Below are 16,556 nucleotides of genomic sequence, written 5' to 3' on the forward strand. Positions count from 1 at the left end.
GAATTAGACTGTTCACTGCCTCATAATCTCTCCTCAAAGGATTTAGAAACAATATGAGCCTATTGCCTAAAGTTAGAAGTGAGGGAACAAACATCCTAAAACTAGTCCCTTTTTTTTACTTAGTTTATTTCAGTAGTCTAGGAGATAGCCTAAGGGTAATCTCCAGAGTACCTGTTCCGAATTGGAACAGTCCAGAGAATCAGCGAGTCTGAATAAAATTTGAAGTACAGAGTACAAGAATTTAAGAGACCACAGAGACCGTCGAGCTAATTCACTTTATACTTGCTGTCCTGCCCTTGAATAAGAGCTCATGGAAATCAGCTTACGTTAACACTTATGAACATTAGAAATAGGGCCCAAGCAGGGATATCCACTGACGATAAGTCCCTGCCACTAGCAGATGGCAGGTGCAGCCCTGGGGGGTTGAGCAGCAGTGGCCAAGTAAAGAAACTCACCCCTCAGAGTGGCAATGCACCTTCTCATTCATTGGGCTCTGCTCTTTTTTTTAACCAGGAAAGATACCATAATACTTGTGTGATTAAAATCTAATTTTGTAAATTATGTGTTCCTAAAATATTGGGCGTTTAGTTGATGTTACTAGGCAGTCATGTCAATTCATCTTAAGGAAAAGGTAATACTTATAATTGAGATTTCACTGAGAAAAAGTGGAAAATACTATTGAAGGATTGCAATATATCATTTATTGACATATTAGAAACATCTAAAAGGTGTCATTACATGGATTTTGATACATCTTTGAGCACAACATCAGCTTGAGACTAGGAAGGAACACTGTAGAGAATCAGTTCAAGCAGCACATGATACATCTGAGGCACCAACACACAAAAAGGAGGAAGGTCAGACACAACCTACATTTGCAAGGTACCATTTACTTGATGAAGTTCTAAAAGAGTTGACAATGGGCTTTTTAAAAAGAAAAAAAAAAAGCTTTGGAATGTCTAGAAATTAAACCAAAGGTCCAGACTTTAAACTTTAGTCTCACATTCTGTAATATATTTTGATAAACAGTCCAGAAATGCTTAAGCAGTTGAATTACTGAAACTATAGTTTGCAGCTAACTTATAAGTGACTCCAGGATTTCAAAAAGACAAGCTAACCTCTGATCTAGAAAGCATGTTTGGATCTAAAATATACTTTTAAAAAGCATTCTTGTTAGGTTCATTGACATGGACAAAATTGCCTATTTATGCATAATCTATGAGAAAGTATTTTGGTTGTTGTACCGGTATAGAACAGTCTAATTCAGCGAACTCATCGTCAGGTAGTGATGAGATAAGATACTATCCTGATGACTGTCTATTGAAAGGCTGATGCAAAGGTCATGACTGACTGATGCAGGCAATGAGTGTCATGAGAGTACCTGATATTACACATTTGTGCAATGGACTGGCTATCCTGAATGAGCAACTCATCATGTTTGGTGTGTCGCCTAAGCTAATTACTATAAATAGACCACATTCACTACTTAGGAAATATTGGGTTTCCAAATCTTAGCTAAAGCTTTAGAAAAAAAATGCTCCTATGCAGTGTCTTGCTATACTCACAACTGGATACTACCAGCAGAGATCAGTTTTAACTGACACTAACAACGGCTGGAAAAGTATGTAAAATGTGTTCTCTCTCTCTCTTTGTGTGTGTGCCTGTGTTTATTTGCATTTAATGAGCTGCTGAGAATGATGGTTGTCTGTATGATTCTCTCTTTAATGCTTTGGAAAGTTGTTTCTTTGCCTGGAATCGCTTTTACTCGGTAAGAACTATAAATGATTAAATGGTTCTGAAAAGAACAGGGTTGTCCACACTAAACCAAGTTCATGAGCTATAGATTTTTGCTAGTTTATGTTCTTTCCTTATTTTCATCCCTTCCTACAAAGTATGAGACCATTAGCACTCATGTTGGAGTGTGTTTGCCAAGAATCCTGAAGGCCCAACACTAGTATTGATTAGTCATCTTACTAAAGCACAATTTGAATTGTCTTAAGTTAACAGGAGGGCCTAGCTGGCCAGTCAGCACTCACATTTCCATACAGCTTTGTTGTTCTTGACAAATACAATAGGTCTAGCAGTAGAGATCAACCAAGGTGATGCACCCAGGAGACATCTGGCCATGTCTAGAGACATTTTTGGTTGTCGCAACTGGGGAGAGGGTGTTACTGCCATCTAGTGAGTGGAGGCCAGAGATGCCGCTAAACATCCTACAACACACCGGACAGACAGCCCTCCAAACAACTCCAAGTCTTTTTGTTTAACCATCATTAACACTTTTGTTTGGAATATTCAGATAAATTTCTAGCAAACGTAGTTATAGAAAAATTGTATAATATGTAGAGTTTATGTGGCAGAATTTTTTACTTTACACATGAGTTTAGAGATCGGTACTTATAAAAATAACTGGGGATCTCATGGAGATACTTGAACTTTTCCAGAGAAACTTTATTCCATTTTGTGTAGCATATGTATTATTTGAGATATTGCTTCAGCAGTCTCAAGAAAGACATTAAAATTAGCTACTTCTTATCCAGTGACTTCTACCTGTGCCAGGCACAATGGCAGGCACTTTCATACATTGTGTCATTTAATTCTTACCACAACCTTGGAAGGTGCAGCACTACTAATCCTATTTTACAGATGAGGGAACAGAGACTAAGAGAAGTTAAGCTGCCTGCTCAAGGTCACGCAGCTGGTAAATGATAAGACTGGTATGCAAACCCAAACATGTCAGACCCAAAGCCCTCTTTCCTCTACATGATGCTATATCCTCAGGAACTATTGAACTTTTCAACCATAGAGCAAATAGATCTCAGCAGCACGAGAGGAAATATAAATGGAAATAACCAAAAATATATTCATCTAAGATGTGGCTACATTATACCAAATGTGCTAAGTCTCTGCTTTCCTTCTTGGATTTGCTCAAAGCAGCCTGAAAGGGTTGTGCAGGTTATTTCTACAAATCTCTTCTCACCTAGATAGTTCAGGAAGAGAAAAAACCAGATTTTTCTTCAATTATCTAGATAACTGAAGGGGAAATGACAGTTTGCATCCCCTAAAATTTTTAGGCTGCAAAATGAATGGTCCTCACTGCTTCTCACCTGAGAACAACCCACTTTACCATTTAATCTATGCACATCTTGTCCTCAGTTGTCATTCTGGTTTGGGTAGATCTCATCGACTTTTAAGAATAATCTGGAAATGCTTCTGATATTTCTAATCTATAATTGTATCACATTCAACTCCAGGTTAGTTAACCTTGACTGTTTTCACAAGATTTCAACACAAGAGCCAGTGTCAGGGGAGGGGTCTGGGGAAAGTTTCATTTCTGGAGCAAGATTTATCTCTAAGGCATCAGCTACTATGACATATCATAATTCAGGGGCCACATAGATGGGATATTTGGGTACTCAGAGCACATACAAATTAGTATGTGAACAAAATATATTACTGGATTACTGAACGAGTTCAACCACACCATGATTTACAGTGCCCTGACAGAGTCAGAGCCAGGACCCACAGGCCAGAGCCTCTTCCATGGGGGAATTCTGCTTCTACTCCATCAGATAGAGCCCAGACACCAGATTTAGTCACTGAGGGGTTGGTTTGGGGCTTTTGTACATTCTAACAAATGTTAAAGCCTCATTTTCTATGTAGGCACTTTATAGATTTATTACAAATGACATACTCTGAATACTACCTCCTGATTTAAATTCTTGTTTTCTGTTTGTCTGATAGAAAACTACTGAGGTCCTCAGCTTACATCATTGTACTTGCTGTGTTACCTTTGAATTCCAAAGACTTTCTTCCTTTGCAGAATTTTTAAAAATTTATCTTCAAAACCCAATTATCCTCAGCTCTTTTCAAGTAGGCCTATAAAAACCCAGGGATTATTCTCAGAAGTGAAGCAGCATCCTGCTTTTGTATCTTCTGAAGTGGCCACAGTTCAACATTAAGGAGTGATCAGGAAGCAGCCTCATCCATAGTCCCTTCCATAAACTATATTGACTATTTTAAGCCTTTCTAAAGCTTCTAGGTCATGATTTCTTCAAAATCAGACAGCTGTTTCATTTGTTCAATTTGCATAGAATGCCTCCTGAGGAGCTTCTTTTTACTTCTTAAGTCAACTCTCTTTGGTGAACTTGGAGCAACAGGAACCATAGATTTTAAGCCACTAGCAAGAGGGGAAGAAGGTTTGCTGCTAGATCTAATATCCGGAATAGGCGGGTTCAGATTCACATTTAAAGGCGGCAGGAAGCCAGGCCTAGTGTGAGAAATGCGATCAAGGAGCAGAGTTCCAGAACCTCGTCGTTCTAGAAGATGTGGCGGCCTGCGGCGTGCTGAGCTGGGGGATGTGCTAGGTACAGTGTCCAGGGACTCCGGAGAGCCATGGAAAAGAGACAAGTGAGAGCTGTTGAGCTTCTTTCTATCTAAAGGTCCTTTGCCGGATTCAAGGGAAATGGAGTTGGGAGGGTCAGGCCCTGGCTGTATATCTAAGTCATAGAGGTCATTTTCCAGCCATTTGAGGGATGCTGGCTCTTTGAGAGCAGAGGTTCCTGATGGACCCATACCACATTTCTCTTGGTCAACAGGGAGAGTTCCTCTCCTGGCCAGGCGTGGATGGGGAGCCTGACCTTTTTCATAGGCTGCTTTCCAGGATGCCGGTGCTGAAGAGACTGGAATCTTCAGAACCTGCTCTGTGACTGTGTGAAAGAGGGTGGGGTCTTTGCTATCGATACTGTTGGTTCTGGATAGTGGCCCCCTTTTAGGGAAGGATATATCACTGATGCTCTTGATGACCTCACTGTCTGTGCTGGCACCACGGGTCTCGTCCTGACGCATTGAGGCTGCCAGCACCGAGGGTGCGATCAGGCCCCAAGGTTCAGACTGGAGCCTCTTCAGTTGGGGCAAACGGGCCCTTTTGAGATTACTGACTTTCCTGGTGGGTGACCCAGGCTCATTAACAGCCTTGGAGGTGTTACAACTGCTTGGATGCCCTGCTTGGAGGCTGAAGAAGTCATCTTCCTTCTCAGTGAGTGGAGAGTCCAGGCCTGGAGCCTTCAGCTCTATGTCAGAGGGAGATGCACACAGTGGAGGTGAATGCCTGTCTTCTACTTTGGGTGAAGGAGGGACATTGAGATACTGTTTGGTGGTTTTGGTGCCTGAAGACGATTTATCTGTTGTTATAATAATCACCTCCTTCCCTTTGGCTTTGCAGGCATCAAGGAGATGTTTCAATGCATCCTTGTCATCTGCATTTATTGCATAAACCAGAGCCGAAGCCCCAGTGCGATCTTCAAGGCTGGGGTCTGCTCCATTCTCCAGTAATAAGGAGACCACTTCTCCCCCAGCTCTTCTGATACAGGCATGGATGAGGGCAGTCTTGCCAGACTTATCTTGGATATTGGGGTCTGCCCTGTTGTCCAGCAGGTACTTCACCATCTTGGACTTGCTGATGCTTTGCTGGTCCACATGCTTGGTGATGCACGCCACCATGAGAGCTGTTTCGCCTTTGTCATTGCTTTCATTGATATAAGCTCCCCCTTCCAAGAGCAGCCTGGTCAACCTGAGCCTCCCCAGCCACACAGCCTTTAACAAAGAGTTTCCGTCAGTCCTTAATTCAGTGTCATCATCCATCATATTGGCTACAGTTTAGAGTACCTGAGCCACAGTAGCAATCAAACCTAGCAAAGGAAGAAGAGGGAACAAATGTTATATATTTTATAGCAGATCTGTGCAGCATGGTTATTACAGGGTCTGGGTACAGTCATATCCCAACCTGATCCCAACTTACATTGACTTGGCCAACTTATCTAACATTGCTGAGTTCGTTTCTGCATCTGTAATAGCATGTTGTGGGGCGGGGGGGTGATAGTAGTAACCTACCTCATAAGGTCATTGTAAAGACTGCATAAGAGAGTGTGTATAAAACATCCATATGAAAAGCAGTTAACATAAAGCCTAGCATAAATATTTGTTTAAATGCAAGACGTTATTGTGTTGACTGCACAGCATTTATCACAAATGTAGAACTCTACATTCCTTAGAAAAAGGTTTGCAATTATTTTCTTCACTGCTGTATCCTCAGCATTTAGCAATGATTCACATGTAGTGAATAGGTTGCCTCATAAATAATTGTTTAATGTGCTGTTATTGGTGTGCATCAAAAAGACTATTAGGAAACACACAAAAATGTTAATCCTTATTCTGGGCAGTGGGATTATGAGTGGTTTCATATTCTTCATTTTGCACTTTTCCCAAAATAAATAGGTATGATTATTGTAATGGCGGTTGATGAGGGAGGGACAGTGAAAACAATTGTAAAACAAAATCAATCTAGTTATCCTTTTCCAGGTTGTAGTCCTCACTTTTCCAGCAGATGTCAGAATTCGTATTGTCCTTATTCAGAATAATGCCATGCTATTCCCTTCCCTCTGGTTGAACGGATAGGAGGCAGAGAATGGAGAAGGGGATTGCATTTTTGTTCACAAATGTTAGGAAAATAAAGCTCAGACCAAAGCTTGCTGAGCTGAGGTTTGTCAAACCTGAGTTTTCTGTTTTTATTCTTTTGTCAGTTCCCTAATTCCTGGACTCAAAATCTTCAGTGTATGTGTTGCTTGAGGAGCCCTTCACAAATAAGAAGAGATGGGTGTCCCAGTCTTGATGCCCTGCCAGCCCACGGGTACCACACAGGCCATGTCTCTGCCAGCACAGTACCTTCACATAGGCTTTTTGTGCCTCCAGGCTTCTAATGAGCAGATGGCTCATGTGGCCTACCTGCCACAATGCCTGAGTTTCCTCCTCATCTGATTCACATCATTCTTTCTCTTACGCTATTCACCTGAGCAGTTATTTATTTATTTATTTATATTACTCTATTAAGTTGGAAGACAAAAGCTTTTCTTGGTTGAAGTTGAGAGATGGATATATATATCCTTTTGAAAAAACTAATACATGAATAGATACTTGCTATGTAAAACAAAAACCAAACTACATGTAAGTATATAAAGAGGAAGAGGTCTCCTTTATTCGACCCCCACACCTCCTTGAAAACACTCTCCTCTTCAGAAGTAACCATGGTTAAGAGTCTAGTGTGTATCTTTCTGCTTCTTCAAATGCATTGTTCTGATAACTACATGAGTCTGATGTCGTTGTGTTTATGTGTTCTGCTAGATTTCCTGCAAAACTACCACCATTCGAGGGCACTGTGTGGTTATTAAATACATTGACAACAAGTCTCCGTTTCTGTCTCTCCATCTCCTTCCTCTTTTCTCCTTCATTCTCCTACTGATCTCTCTCTCTCTCTCTCTCTGTGTGTGTGTGTGTGTGTGTGTTGTGTGTGTGTGTGTGTGTGATGGTCTTTCTCTCTTCTCTGTCAATTTTAATTATTTTTATTCCTCTGTGGTCCTACACACCATTATTGTGTTAAAGCCTTATGCATCAATAAGCTTTTCCGTCTCTGAACTCTGGAGATTTGAGGCAGAATTTCCAAAGACTAGATAAATGAGTGGAATGTCCGGAGAAAGCATGCTTCTTTCCATTTCATCGAAGGGGTCCTTCTTCTCCTGGCCTCAGCCTACCTCTCTAGAATCATTCCCTGCCACTCCAGTCTTCTTCACATTCTATCTTCAAATCTCGTTTCTCAAATGCACCATTCTTCATGTGTTTTTCCTCTTGGCACTGTTCATGTTTCTAACTATAAGGCCTCCTTGCTCTTCTTTAATTATTCATCATCCCCCAAACTTCAGTTCAATGTTACTTCCTTTGTACTCAAGAGGAAATTCACTCAAGATCAAAGAGGGAGGGTTGAGTGAAATTACAGTGACTCATCATCAGACTATAAAAAGAACTCCTACAAATCACTTCCTCCAAAAGAGGATACACAAATGACCAATAAGCACATAAAAAGATACCCGGCCTCATTAGTACTCAAGGAAAATCAAATTAAAGCAAAACAAAATACCATTTTAGAATGGCTAAAATTAGACAGACTGACAATACCAAGAGGCGTGCAGACAGGAAGCAACAGGAACCTGTTGGTAGTATAAATAAATTGAACTAGACTGAACCAAAGCCCACACTCTGACACAGTAATTCCGTGCCTACTTTGCAACTTTCTTTGAGTATCAGTCTCGTTTATCACCTGGGTCAGACCCCTCCACAGAGCCCTGCACCCCTCAAGCTGGAAATACTGTCTTTGCTCCCTTCTCAGCTGTGTGATAATTAGAAAGTAGGATAAAGGAAAAGATGGAGGAAAGGAGAAAAAGGAGAAGGAAAAGAAGGTGGGAAGGAGGGTGGATGGATAATCGGGTTACCTTTTATGTTGTGTGCAGTGCAAATCACATACCTCTAGTCTAGCTCAAAGTCAAGAGAGGGAGGAAGAGAGGCAGGAAAGGAGGCAAAGAAGAAAGAAATGGAGGAAAGATGGTGTATGTAGGAGAATCCTTCTCTCCCTTCAGTTGGAATCAGCAGCCTCCTCCTCCCCTATGCTCAGGTCTTGTCCCTATTTTAACTCTTCCCCTTCAGCACCTAAGGAGGCAGCAGGTTGCAGATAAGGCATCCAGGTTCTTTTCTGTTGTCTGGAATATTTATATGTAGCCCACCAATAGGCATAACATTCTGTGTGGTCAGTTCTTTTGCAAGTTGTCTATAGCCATTTTTTCACTGTGGGCCTCCCATCTGAAATTCCTTAAATGATGAAATGCAAGAGCTTTGTCTGAGGACAGAATCAGGTGCTTACCTCACTCTTGTAGCCCAGATAAAATGTGCCAGGATAACGTTAACCATTAGCATGCTGCAATAATCGTACACTTTTCGTTTTAAGAATATGGGGCTTGGCCAGGCGCAGTGGCTCACACCTGTAATCCCAGCACATTGGGAGGCTGAGGCAAGTGGATCATCTGAGGTCAGGAGTTCGAGACCAGCTGGTCAACGTGGTGAAACCCCATCTCTCTTAAAAATACAAAGATTAGCCAGGTGTTGTGGCACACGCTTGTAATCCCAGCTACTCGGAAGACTGAGGCAGGAGAATCACTTGAACCCAGGAGGCAGAGGTTGCAGTTAGCCGAGATCATGCCATTGCACTCCAGCCTGGGCAACAAGAGCAAAACTCCATCTCAAAAAGAAAAAAAAAAAAAGAATACTGGGCCTAAAAGACTGCTGTTTACATGGCCGCAGTTGACAATAGCCTTATAAATTATGGCCGACTATATTCATGCATCATCCCAGATATGCATAGCCATGCCTACTTTCCCTGTCTCTGGGTGTTACACACTCACCTTGCTTTCTTGCCTGAGTGGTCTCAGCAAAGTTCAAACCTTTCCCACAGTCTTAGTGTCAGGTCCCTGCTGCTGTTGTCTGCTACAAATGGTGAACCCCCACACCTGGTTTCTGCTGACCAGAAGAAACTGACCCTGGCCTGACTTTCTCCAGGTTACTCAACCAAGAAGTATGAGGGAGTTAACCCTTTGTAGAACAGATGTTGACCAACAGAAAATAGAGGATGGGAGAGAGATGTTACATAAATGCTTCTCCCTCTCCTCACCCATTTTCCTGTTCCAAGATGCAATAGATTATACAATTTCCATATGACAGAATAATCAGCGCATTTGCCATGAAGCTGTGGCTAGCTCAATAACGTATCCCCTTATATTTGCTCTTCCTCCTCCCTTGCATCACTTTTCATTTTCCTTCATTCCTACTCCCCAGGGTTTATAGCCCAATAAACTGTTAATATGTATGTTTTTGCTCCAGACTGATGATAACTGCCTCCCATGAACCATGAAATGCCCTTTCAGGAAGGTTTTTCTACCATTTCACAGATGAGGAAACTGAAGCCAAGAGTGAAGAAGTGGCTTTCCCATGGTCATTTAGGGATCAATGAGTGACTCTGACTCTCACAAGCTACAGTGACTTTTTCTTTCTGATATTGTTTCTGCCTTCCCCCGCACACAGAGTGAGGCTGATGGTTTATATTATTTGACCTGCCCCACGTGCAGGGCTGACTCAACCTTGGGTGGATTTTGAAATTGAGGCTGAGAAACACCAGTTTTGCTGGGCTGTTTGTAGAGACCTCTGGATGTAAGAGCTGCATTTATGGGTTAGCCACAAGTGCAGAGAAGCAGAAAAGGTGACGTGCAGAGGAAGAAGAATGAAGTAAACACACTGAGAAGCTGAGATGAGAGGCAGGAGAGAGTACTTTTCCTCTCTCCTCTGAAGTTTCAACTGTCTTTGGAGTCCATGAACAACTTAGAAGCCTTCCAATAAGTCAGCATGTTTTTGTTTATGGTGGCTTGAATTAACTTCTGTTACTTATAAGCAAGTAAACCTTGACTAAACACTGGCGTTACTTGCTCATTCATTCATGATCATATATTAACTATCTACTTGCTCACTCATTTATGATCAAACATATATTAATTATCTACTCCAGGATAGGTGTTAAGGATAAAGAGATGTATAAAATTCAGGAATGGCTGCTAAGTATTTACAATTTAGAAAGAAGGTGGGTGTATATTTTAATGATAGTAACAAACATTTATGGTATGCTTGCCGTGTGCCAAGCAATGTGCTGAACACTTTGTATGCATTGTGTCATTTAATCTTTATAGTAATACTATGAGGTGGGTACTATTATTATCCCCATTTTATCAAAAATGAAACTGAGTCTCAGGAAGGTAAAGTCACTTACCTCAAATCACCCAGGCAATATGCTGTGGAGCTGGAATTCAGATCCAGGCAGTCTAACCCCAAAGTCCACATTCTTAGCCTCTACATGACATAACTGTAGTGCAAAGCAATTAGTAAGTCCCAGAATGGAAGACAAATATAAAACAAGGAGACATGAGTGCCAGGAGGGACTCGGGGTGCAGATTAGGAAAGGGCTCACAAAGAGAATAAAATTGAGCCAGTACTTGAAAAACATGAGTGGAAACTTGTTGAACCAAAAGGAGGAAGTCATTACACTTAGGAGTAAGTGCAAGTTCAAAGGCAAAAGGTAGCAGAACATGGACACTTCAAGAACTTGCTGGTTAGTGCATGGTGGTGGTGGGAAGTGCACTGACAGAGCAAGCAAATAAGGGGAGGTCTACAGAGATCAGATTCAAAGTTCCTTATAGCCTTGTCCTGAAGTTTGATGTTTGTTATGTGGACATAGGGACCAGTAACGAATTTTAAGGAAGAGAATGACATGATCATTGGCCACAGTGTGGGAGATGGATTGGGAGGCTTGGGGGTCACCTAGGAGACCCTGAGAGATGAAGAGGATCAGAAACAGCACAGCAGGGAGATAGAGAAAGACTCAAGCTGGAGAGATGTTTGAAAGTTAGAACTTTCGTCCATTCGATGAAAGTGTCAACCAAAATCTAATTTACCTTAATTTGAAAATTTATCTCCTATTGTGCATCACAGTGAATAAATATTACGAACACCTAATACTGGAAATATTAGGTGATTTACAGGATCTCTAAGCTTGTTGGAGAGAAAAGAAACAATCTGGATTGAAAAAAGCTGATGCATTCCTAGAATGTTGAAATCCCATCCACTTTGGCTGCTCTAGCCAGAATATTTTTGTCTTAAAAAATTAGCAACCATAAAGTGGGTTTTTTTCACGTGTTTCGTAAGACGAGTAAACTGAGAAGTGAGCAAAGTTTGCCTGGTTCCTCCCTTGCTGTACTCCCTGTCTCTACCCGCCAACCCCCCACACCCATTCCCCCCCCACATCACTTTCACCTCTCTGGTCTGTTTTCTGTTGGACTCATTTCCACTATAATGGTGGCCGCTATATTTTCCAATGGCACAGGGGCTGGAGAGGAAATACTGAAGATTAAAATATCGCCAGTGTCAAAAAATTAAAATGATGCCTTCTTTCATAGAGGCAATAAGTAGATGCAAGTGTTTGCTACCTTTGTCCTGAAGTCCTTTGATTATTTTATTGTTCCCAAAAGTAAAGATGTCTTGTATTTTTTAAGCTGAGAGGAGCCATCTTGTTCAATCTTCCCTGTTTAGAAACAGGAAACTTAAATACAGGGATTGAAACTTTTCTCTCTCTGAATCCAGGGTCTTTCACTCCCATGCCTTCTCAGATCCTTGGCCTGAGTAGTTTAGACCAAGATTACATATTAAAGGTCTGACAGCCAATGTAGCCCACAGTCATGTCTTGCTTGGCTGGCACTGTGTTTTAAATTTTCTTTGAATGTCTTAAGATGGATTACTCACTGTTCAGTTTGAAAAGGCCCTGTCATTCTCCGTAGTCTTACAATTGGCCCAATTCATACATTTAGGTTACTTAACTGGCCTGTGTAGGGATGCGGGTTTGTGTATGAAAGTAAAATACATAATATATAAAATCATGATGCTAGGATTTTGTCCTTCCTGTGACTTCCTAGCTGCTTATCTATTCAGAGTTGTTAGAAGGCCTAAATAAGCTAATGGATGTAAACCTTTATATAAACTTTAAAGTATGGTGTGCTCATGTGAACCATTATAAATTATGTAACTAACCTTAATTACCTGAGTGCAGATACAATGTCATACACTTTATTTCCCCTTCTTCGAGTCACACTGACATTGGATTTCCAGTTAAACATCCCTTGTTTGGCACAGTGAAGATCTCACAGAGGGCAAGGGATGGAATTATACAAAAGAGTCTACAGACTTTTGCAAACATCTTCACAGTTCCTAGACCTCCAAGAAAAGGCTTGGATATACACTTTCTAGTACTTAGAGACCAGAGCAAGTTTCTAGGACTTTATAATATATATACTTTGTATTCATTTTATCTGTGACTATAGCCTTAATCTTGTTTCACCTGTATTTTCTCGACTACTTCGAAGATGTGCAAATCTGACATCTTGTGGAGCCTCATGAATTGCTTTAAATTCTTCGTGGAACAAAATAGAATATAATCAATAAACATTTATGAGATTGATCCATATGAAACTGCTGTTTCAAAATGGTTTTAAAAACCATTAATGTCACATATTTATATACTTGTCTAAATACACTTTAGTGCTGTAACTGCCCCATAATCCAAGCTCCCAAGGATGTGCCAGTCCATGTGGAAGGATTATAAACTAGAGAGGTGGGAGATCTGGATTCTAATCCCGGCTCTGCTACTAAGTACCTGAGTAATTTCAGGAAGCATCATTTTGCCAAACGAGTAGAATAACCCCAGTCCTGCCTACTTAACGAGATTGTTAAAAGGATCAGATGATAGGCAATATGTCCACACTCTCTATAAAGTCCTGTTAAAAAAATCTAAGAGGCTATTACACACTGAACTAAGTTCATCCAGAATTCCTCCCACTGAGCCCCGCTCTGTGCCTAGCCCCTTTGGAGTGTGCTGAGGGAAGTGTTCACCACCAATTCTCTTTCTCTTCTAATTACCTGCTCCCTCCTTTCAGCCCCTAACACCCAACCACAGTTCCCAGTTTGCCAGTCTTTCCACACATATGATCTCCTTGGCCACCCTCCCCTGACACTTCTTCAAAGAAAGCATTATCAAGTATTTACAGATAGTTAAAATCTGAAGTTCAGACACATTTAGTAATTTTGTCTAAGGGCACACGTTTGTAAGTGCTACAGCTTTGCTTTAAACTCCGTTCCTCTGATCCCAAGTTCAGAGCTATTTCACGCAGGGAATACCACTCAAGCACATCTTCCCACCACTGCAATCTGGCAGCATTTAAGAGCACAGCCATACAATTTGCTAGTTCCATAAACCTGGACAAGTTACTCGGCCTCTCTTGCTTCAGTTTTCTCATCTGTAAAATGGGGATAATCATAGGACACAAATTTGTGGTGCACTGGCTTAGCACGGGGCCTTGGCACATGGTAAGCGCTTAATAAATGCTAGATTTTTAAAGAAGTTTGGGTACACCTTCCGAAACCCGGGGAGGCCACACCGTTTAGCTGTAGTTTTCGCGGAAGCTTGGGAGGTATCTTTACACTCCGCCTCTTCCTTCTGCAGTCACGGGAAGCAGTTAGAAGCAGATCAGAAATCGAACACGTTTGCTTTTGCGATTCGAGAGCCCTTTCTGGCGCGGAGCTAGGGGCGGCGTTACGTAGCTGCCCTGAACTGAGAGCAGCGGTGGCCGGGGGCTAGGGAGCCAGGCTGTTCCAAGCTCACTGTGCGCCTCGGGCGGCGGGGCGCGGGCTCTGTCCGAGGTGCTGAACTCCGGGGCTCCGGCCGCGCCGGCAGAGTGTGCCAGCGTCCATTATTGCCAGTGTCTGTGGGCATCTTCCAGAAGGCCGAGCATGGGGGTCAGGTGAAACCAGGGCGGTAAGTGCTTCTCCCATCATTTTTCAGAAATGCTTAGGTGCCTACTTTTTACAATTTCGTGCACATTTTCAGGATCATAACCTCTCACCGCCAGTTCCTCACAGGTTTCTGCAAAAATTGACGACCCCTTCAGTCCCTGCAAAAATCCAGACACCTATCACCCAGCCCCGCTCCGCAACCATTTCCTACAAGAATCCAGGCCCCTACGCATCTCATCCCCACGCGTCAATGCAAAAATAAAAAATGTTAAATCCGCCTTCCATTCCCGTCTCCCACAATTTCCTGTGATAAAAGCAAGCTCTCTCCTACCAGTTCCCCACTCCTGCCTGTGGCTAAACAGCATGCACTGACTTCTCGGGAGCTCGAGGTCCCCACCCGGGTGACCAATGCAGACCCCTGGGGGTGCGCTTACCTGGTAGGGATAATCACCGAGCGAGGCCACCTGGGTCCAGGCTATGGGTAGTGTCATTATTATTCCCAAAGCAAAATCAGGGGGCGTCCAGCACCCCTACCTGCAGCTGCGGGTTGGCTGCCAGAGGGCACTGCCAGACTGAACCAGCGCCGGGAGCTGGGGCTACCCCGGGCCCCGCGGGTCCTGTTGAGTCACTTGCCCAGAACTTCTTCAAGGTTCGTGAATAAAACCTCTGCGTCAGTTCCTTCAAATCGGTCCACCGCTCCTCCAAGTTGCAGTGGGAACAGGGGAGTTTTGGGTTTGGTTTGGTTTGGTTTTAAGAAAAAGAAAGAAGCATGAAAGCAAGATAGGAATCGCCCCCGGTTCCGCGCTGCGGGTGTGCAGGTCTCTGCGCAGCCCCAGCCCTCCGGCTGGGTCTTCGGCCGGCTGTGCTGGCTGACGACGCGCTGCTGCCCGCTGGCGCCGAGAGCAGCTCTCCAGCCGCGACGGGCGAGGGTTGTGTGGGTGTGCGAGCTGCGAGGAAGGAGGAAGGAGGGGGCCGCGGGGGTGGGGAAGTGCCTACCTGCAGCCTCGGCAGAGGCGCCTGCCGCCCCATCCCCTCGACCCTAGCTCTTGGGGCTCCGACTCGCTCAGCAACTTAGCAGGGGGCTCCTAGACTCCCAAAGGGTGAGCGCGGAGCAGGCGCGGCCACTCCTGGGGTCCGGGGAAGTAAGGGGACGCTCCCAAAGTCTGACGTTGCAGGTCTCAGACCCTGGCAGGAATTTGAACTCGTGTCCTCTTTGTTCTTTCTGCGGCCCTGCCCTCCTCGGCTTTCCTTCACACACGCCCTGGAATCTCAGGCTGTCTCTCCAAGGTGTAGGAAAGAGAGGGAGAGAGGAGGGTGCAGTGCGATCCTCAAAACTGGGAACAATCTGATGATCAGGGCTGGTTCCACGGCCGTTGGATTTCATTCCAAATCCATGTTGTAGCCCACCCGCTACCTATTCCCAGGGTCTCCTGTGGAGTCGTTCCCGGACAATCTTCGTTTCCTTTTTACAAAGTAGTTAATAGTTGCTGCATATGATTGAAAGCATAGGGCATTGTATTTAGAAAGTAAGTGGCTCATGCTTGTAATCCCAGCGCTTTGGGAGGCCAAGGCAGGAGGACCGCTTGACGCCAGCAGTTCAAAACCAGCCTAGGCAACATAGTGAGACTTACAAAAAAAAAAAAGTCTCTACAAAAAAAATAAATAAATAAAACCCTCCTCCCCCACCCTGCAGTGTCCTTCCCCCACTAATCAGTTCCCCAGAGGTAACCAGCATTTTCGTCTAGATACGTGTATATGCACACAGGGGTTCTATTTGCCCTATGTTTTTTAAATCCCTACTTCTTGAGTCATTTTTAGTAATTTATATTTTCCTAGGATATTGTCCATCTCATTTACATTTTCAAATTTTCTGGCACAAAGTTACAAATAGTGTCACCTTATATTTACTTTCATCTCTGATACTGTTCTGGGCCTCCTTCTTACTGCTGATATTATTTATTTGTGTTTTCTACTGCTCTATTCCCAATTTTTTAAATCAAGCTTGCTGGAGGATTATCAGTTTTATCTTCTAAGGGCAAAAATATTATTCCGTAAGTTGCCTTTATCCCTTAGTGTGTCTACAGTATCCCTTAGAGAAACGTACCCTCCTAGTACCCAATATTTATAATGACTGACTATTGTTTGTGGACTTTTTCTCTCTAAAGCAGTTTCAAGGTTTATGTAGTCAAACACATGTCTTATCTTTCATGGTTTCTAGATTTCCCATCTTGCCTAGGGAGGCTTTGTACCCCAGAATCACAATACAGTTCTCTAAATGTTCTAGTAATGTA

General features: G+C 43.0%; 1 protein-coding gene across 2 annotated transcripts; it reads right to left on the reverse strand.

Moving 5' to 3' along the window:
• Window positions 1-678: 678 nt before the first annotated feature.
• Window positions 679-15,528, reverse strand: ANKRD34C (ankyrin repeat domain 34C). Of its 2 annotated transcripts, none has more exons than XM_055277524.2 (2): window positions 14,700-15,528; window positions 679-5,690 (listed from the first exon to the last, which is right to left on the reverse strand). In XM_055277524.2, exon 2 carries the CDS (start codon window positions 5,644-5,646, stop codon window positions 4,039-4,041), a length of 1,608 nt encoding a protein of 535 aa, XP_055133499.1. In that variant the 5' UTR covers window positions 5,647-5,690; window positions 14,700-15,528; the 3' UTR covers window positions 679-4,038. The 2 variants fall into 2 exon arrangements, with proteins under 2 accessions (XP_055133499.1, XP_063494708.1); XM_063638638.1 differs by lacking the exon at window positions 14,700-15,528 and adding an exon at window positions 13,911-13,941.
• Between the last annotated feature and the right edge of the window lie 1,028 nt (window positions 15,529-16,556).

The sequence above is a fragment of the Symphalangus syndactylus genome, chromosome 5, assembly GCF_028878055.3.
Source record: "Symphalangus syndactylus isolate Jambi chromosome 5, NHGRI_mSymSyn1-v2.1_pri, whole genome shotgun sequence".
Classification (NCBI taxonomy): Eukaryota; Metazoa; Chordata; class Mammalia; order Primates; family Hylobatidae; genus Symphalangus; species Symphalangus syndactylus.

Bases quoted from the DNA above. Each gene is read 5' to 3' on its own strand.
- ANKRD34C (XM_055277524.2), bottom strand. From the start codon at position 5,646: ATGATGGATGATGACACTGAATTAAGGACTGACGGAAACTCTTTGTTA.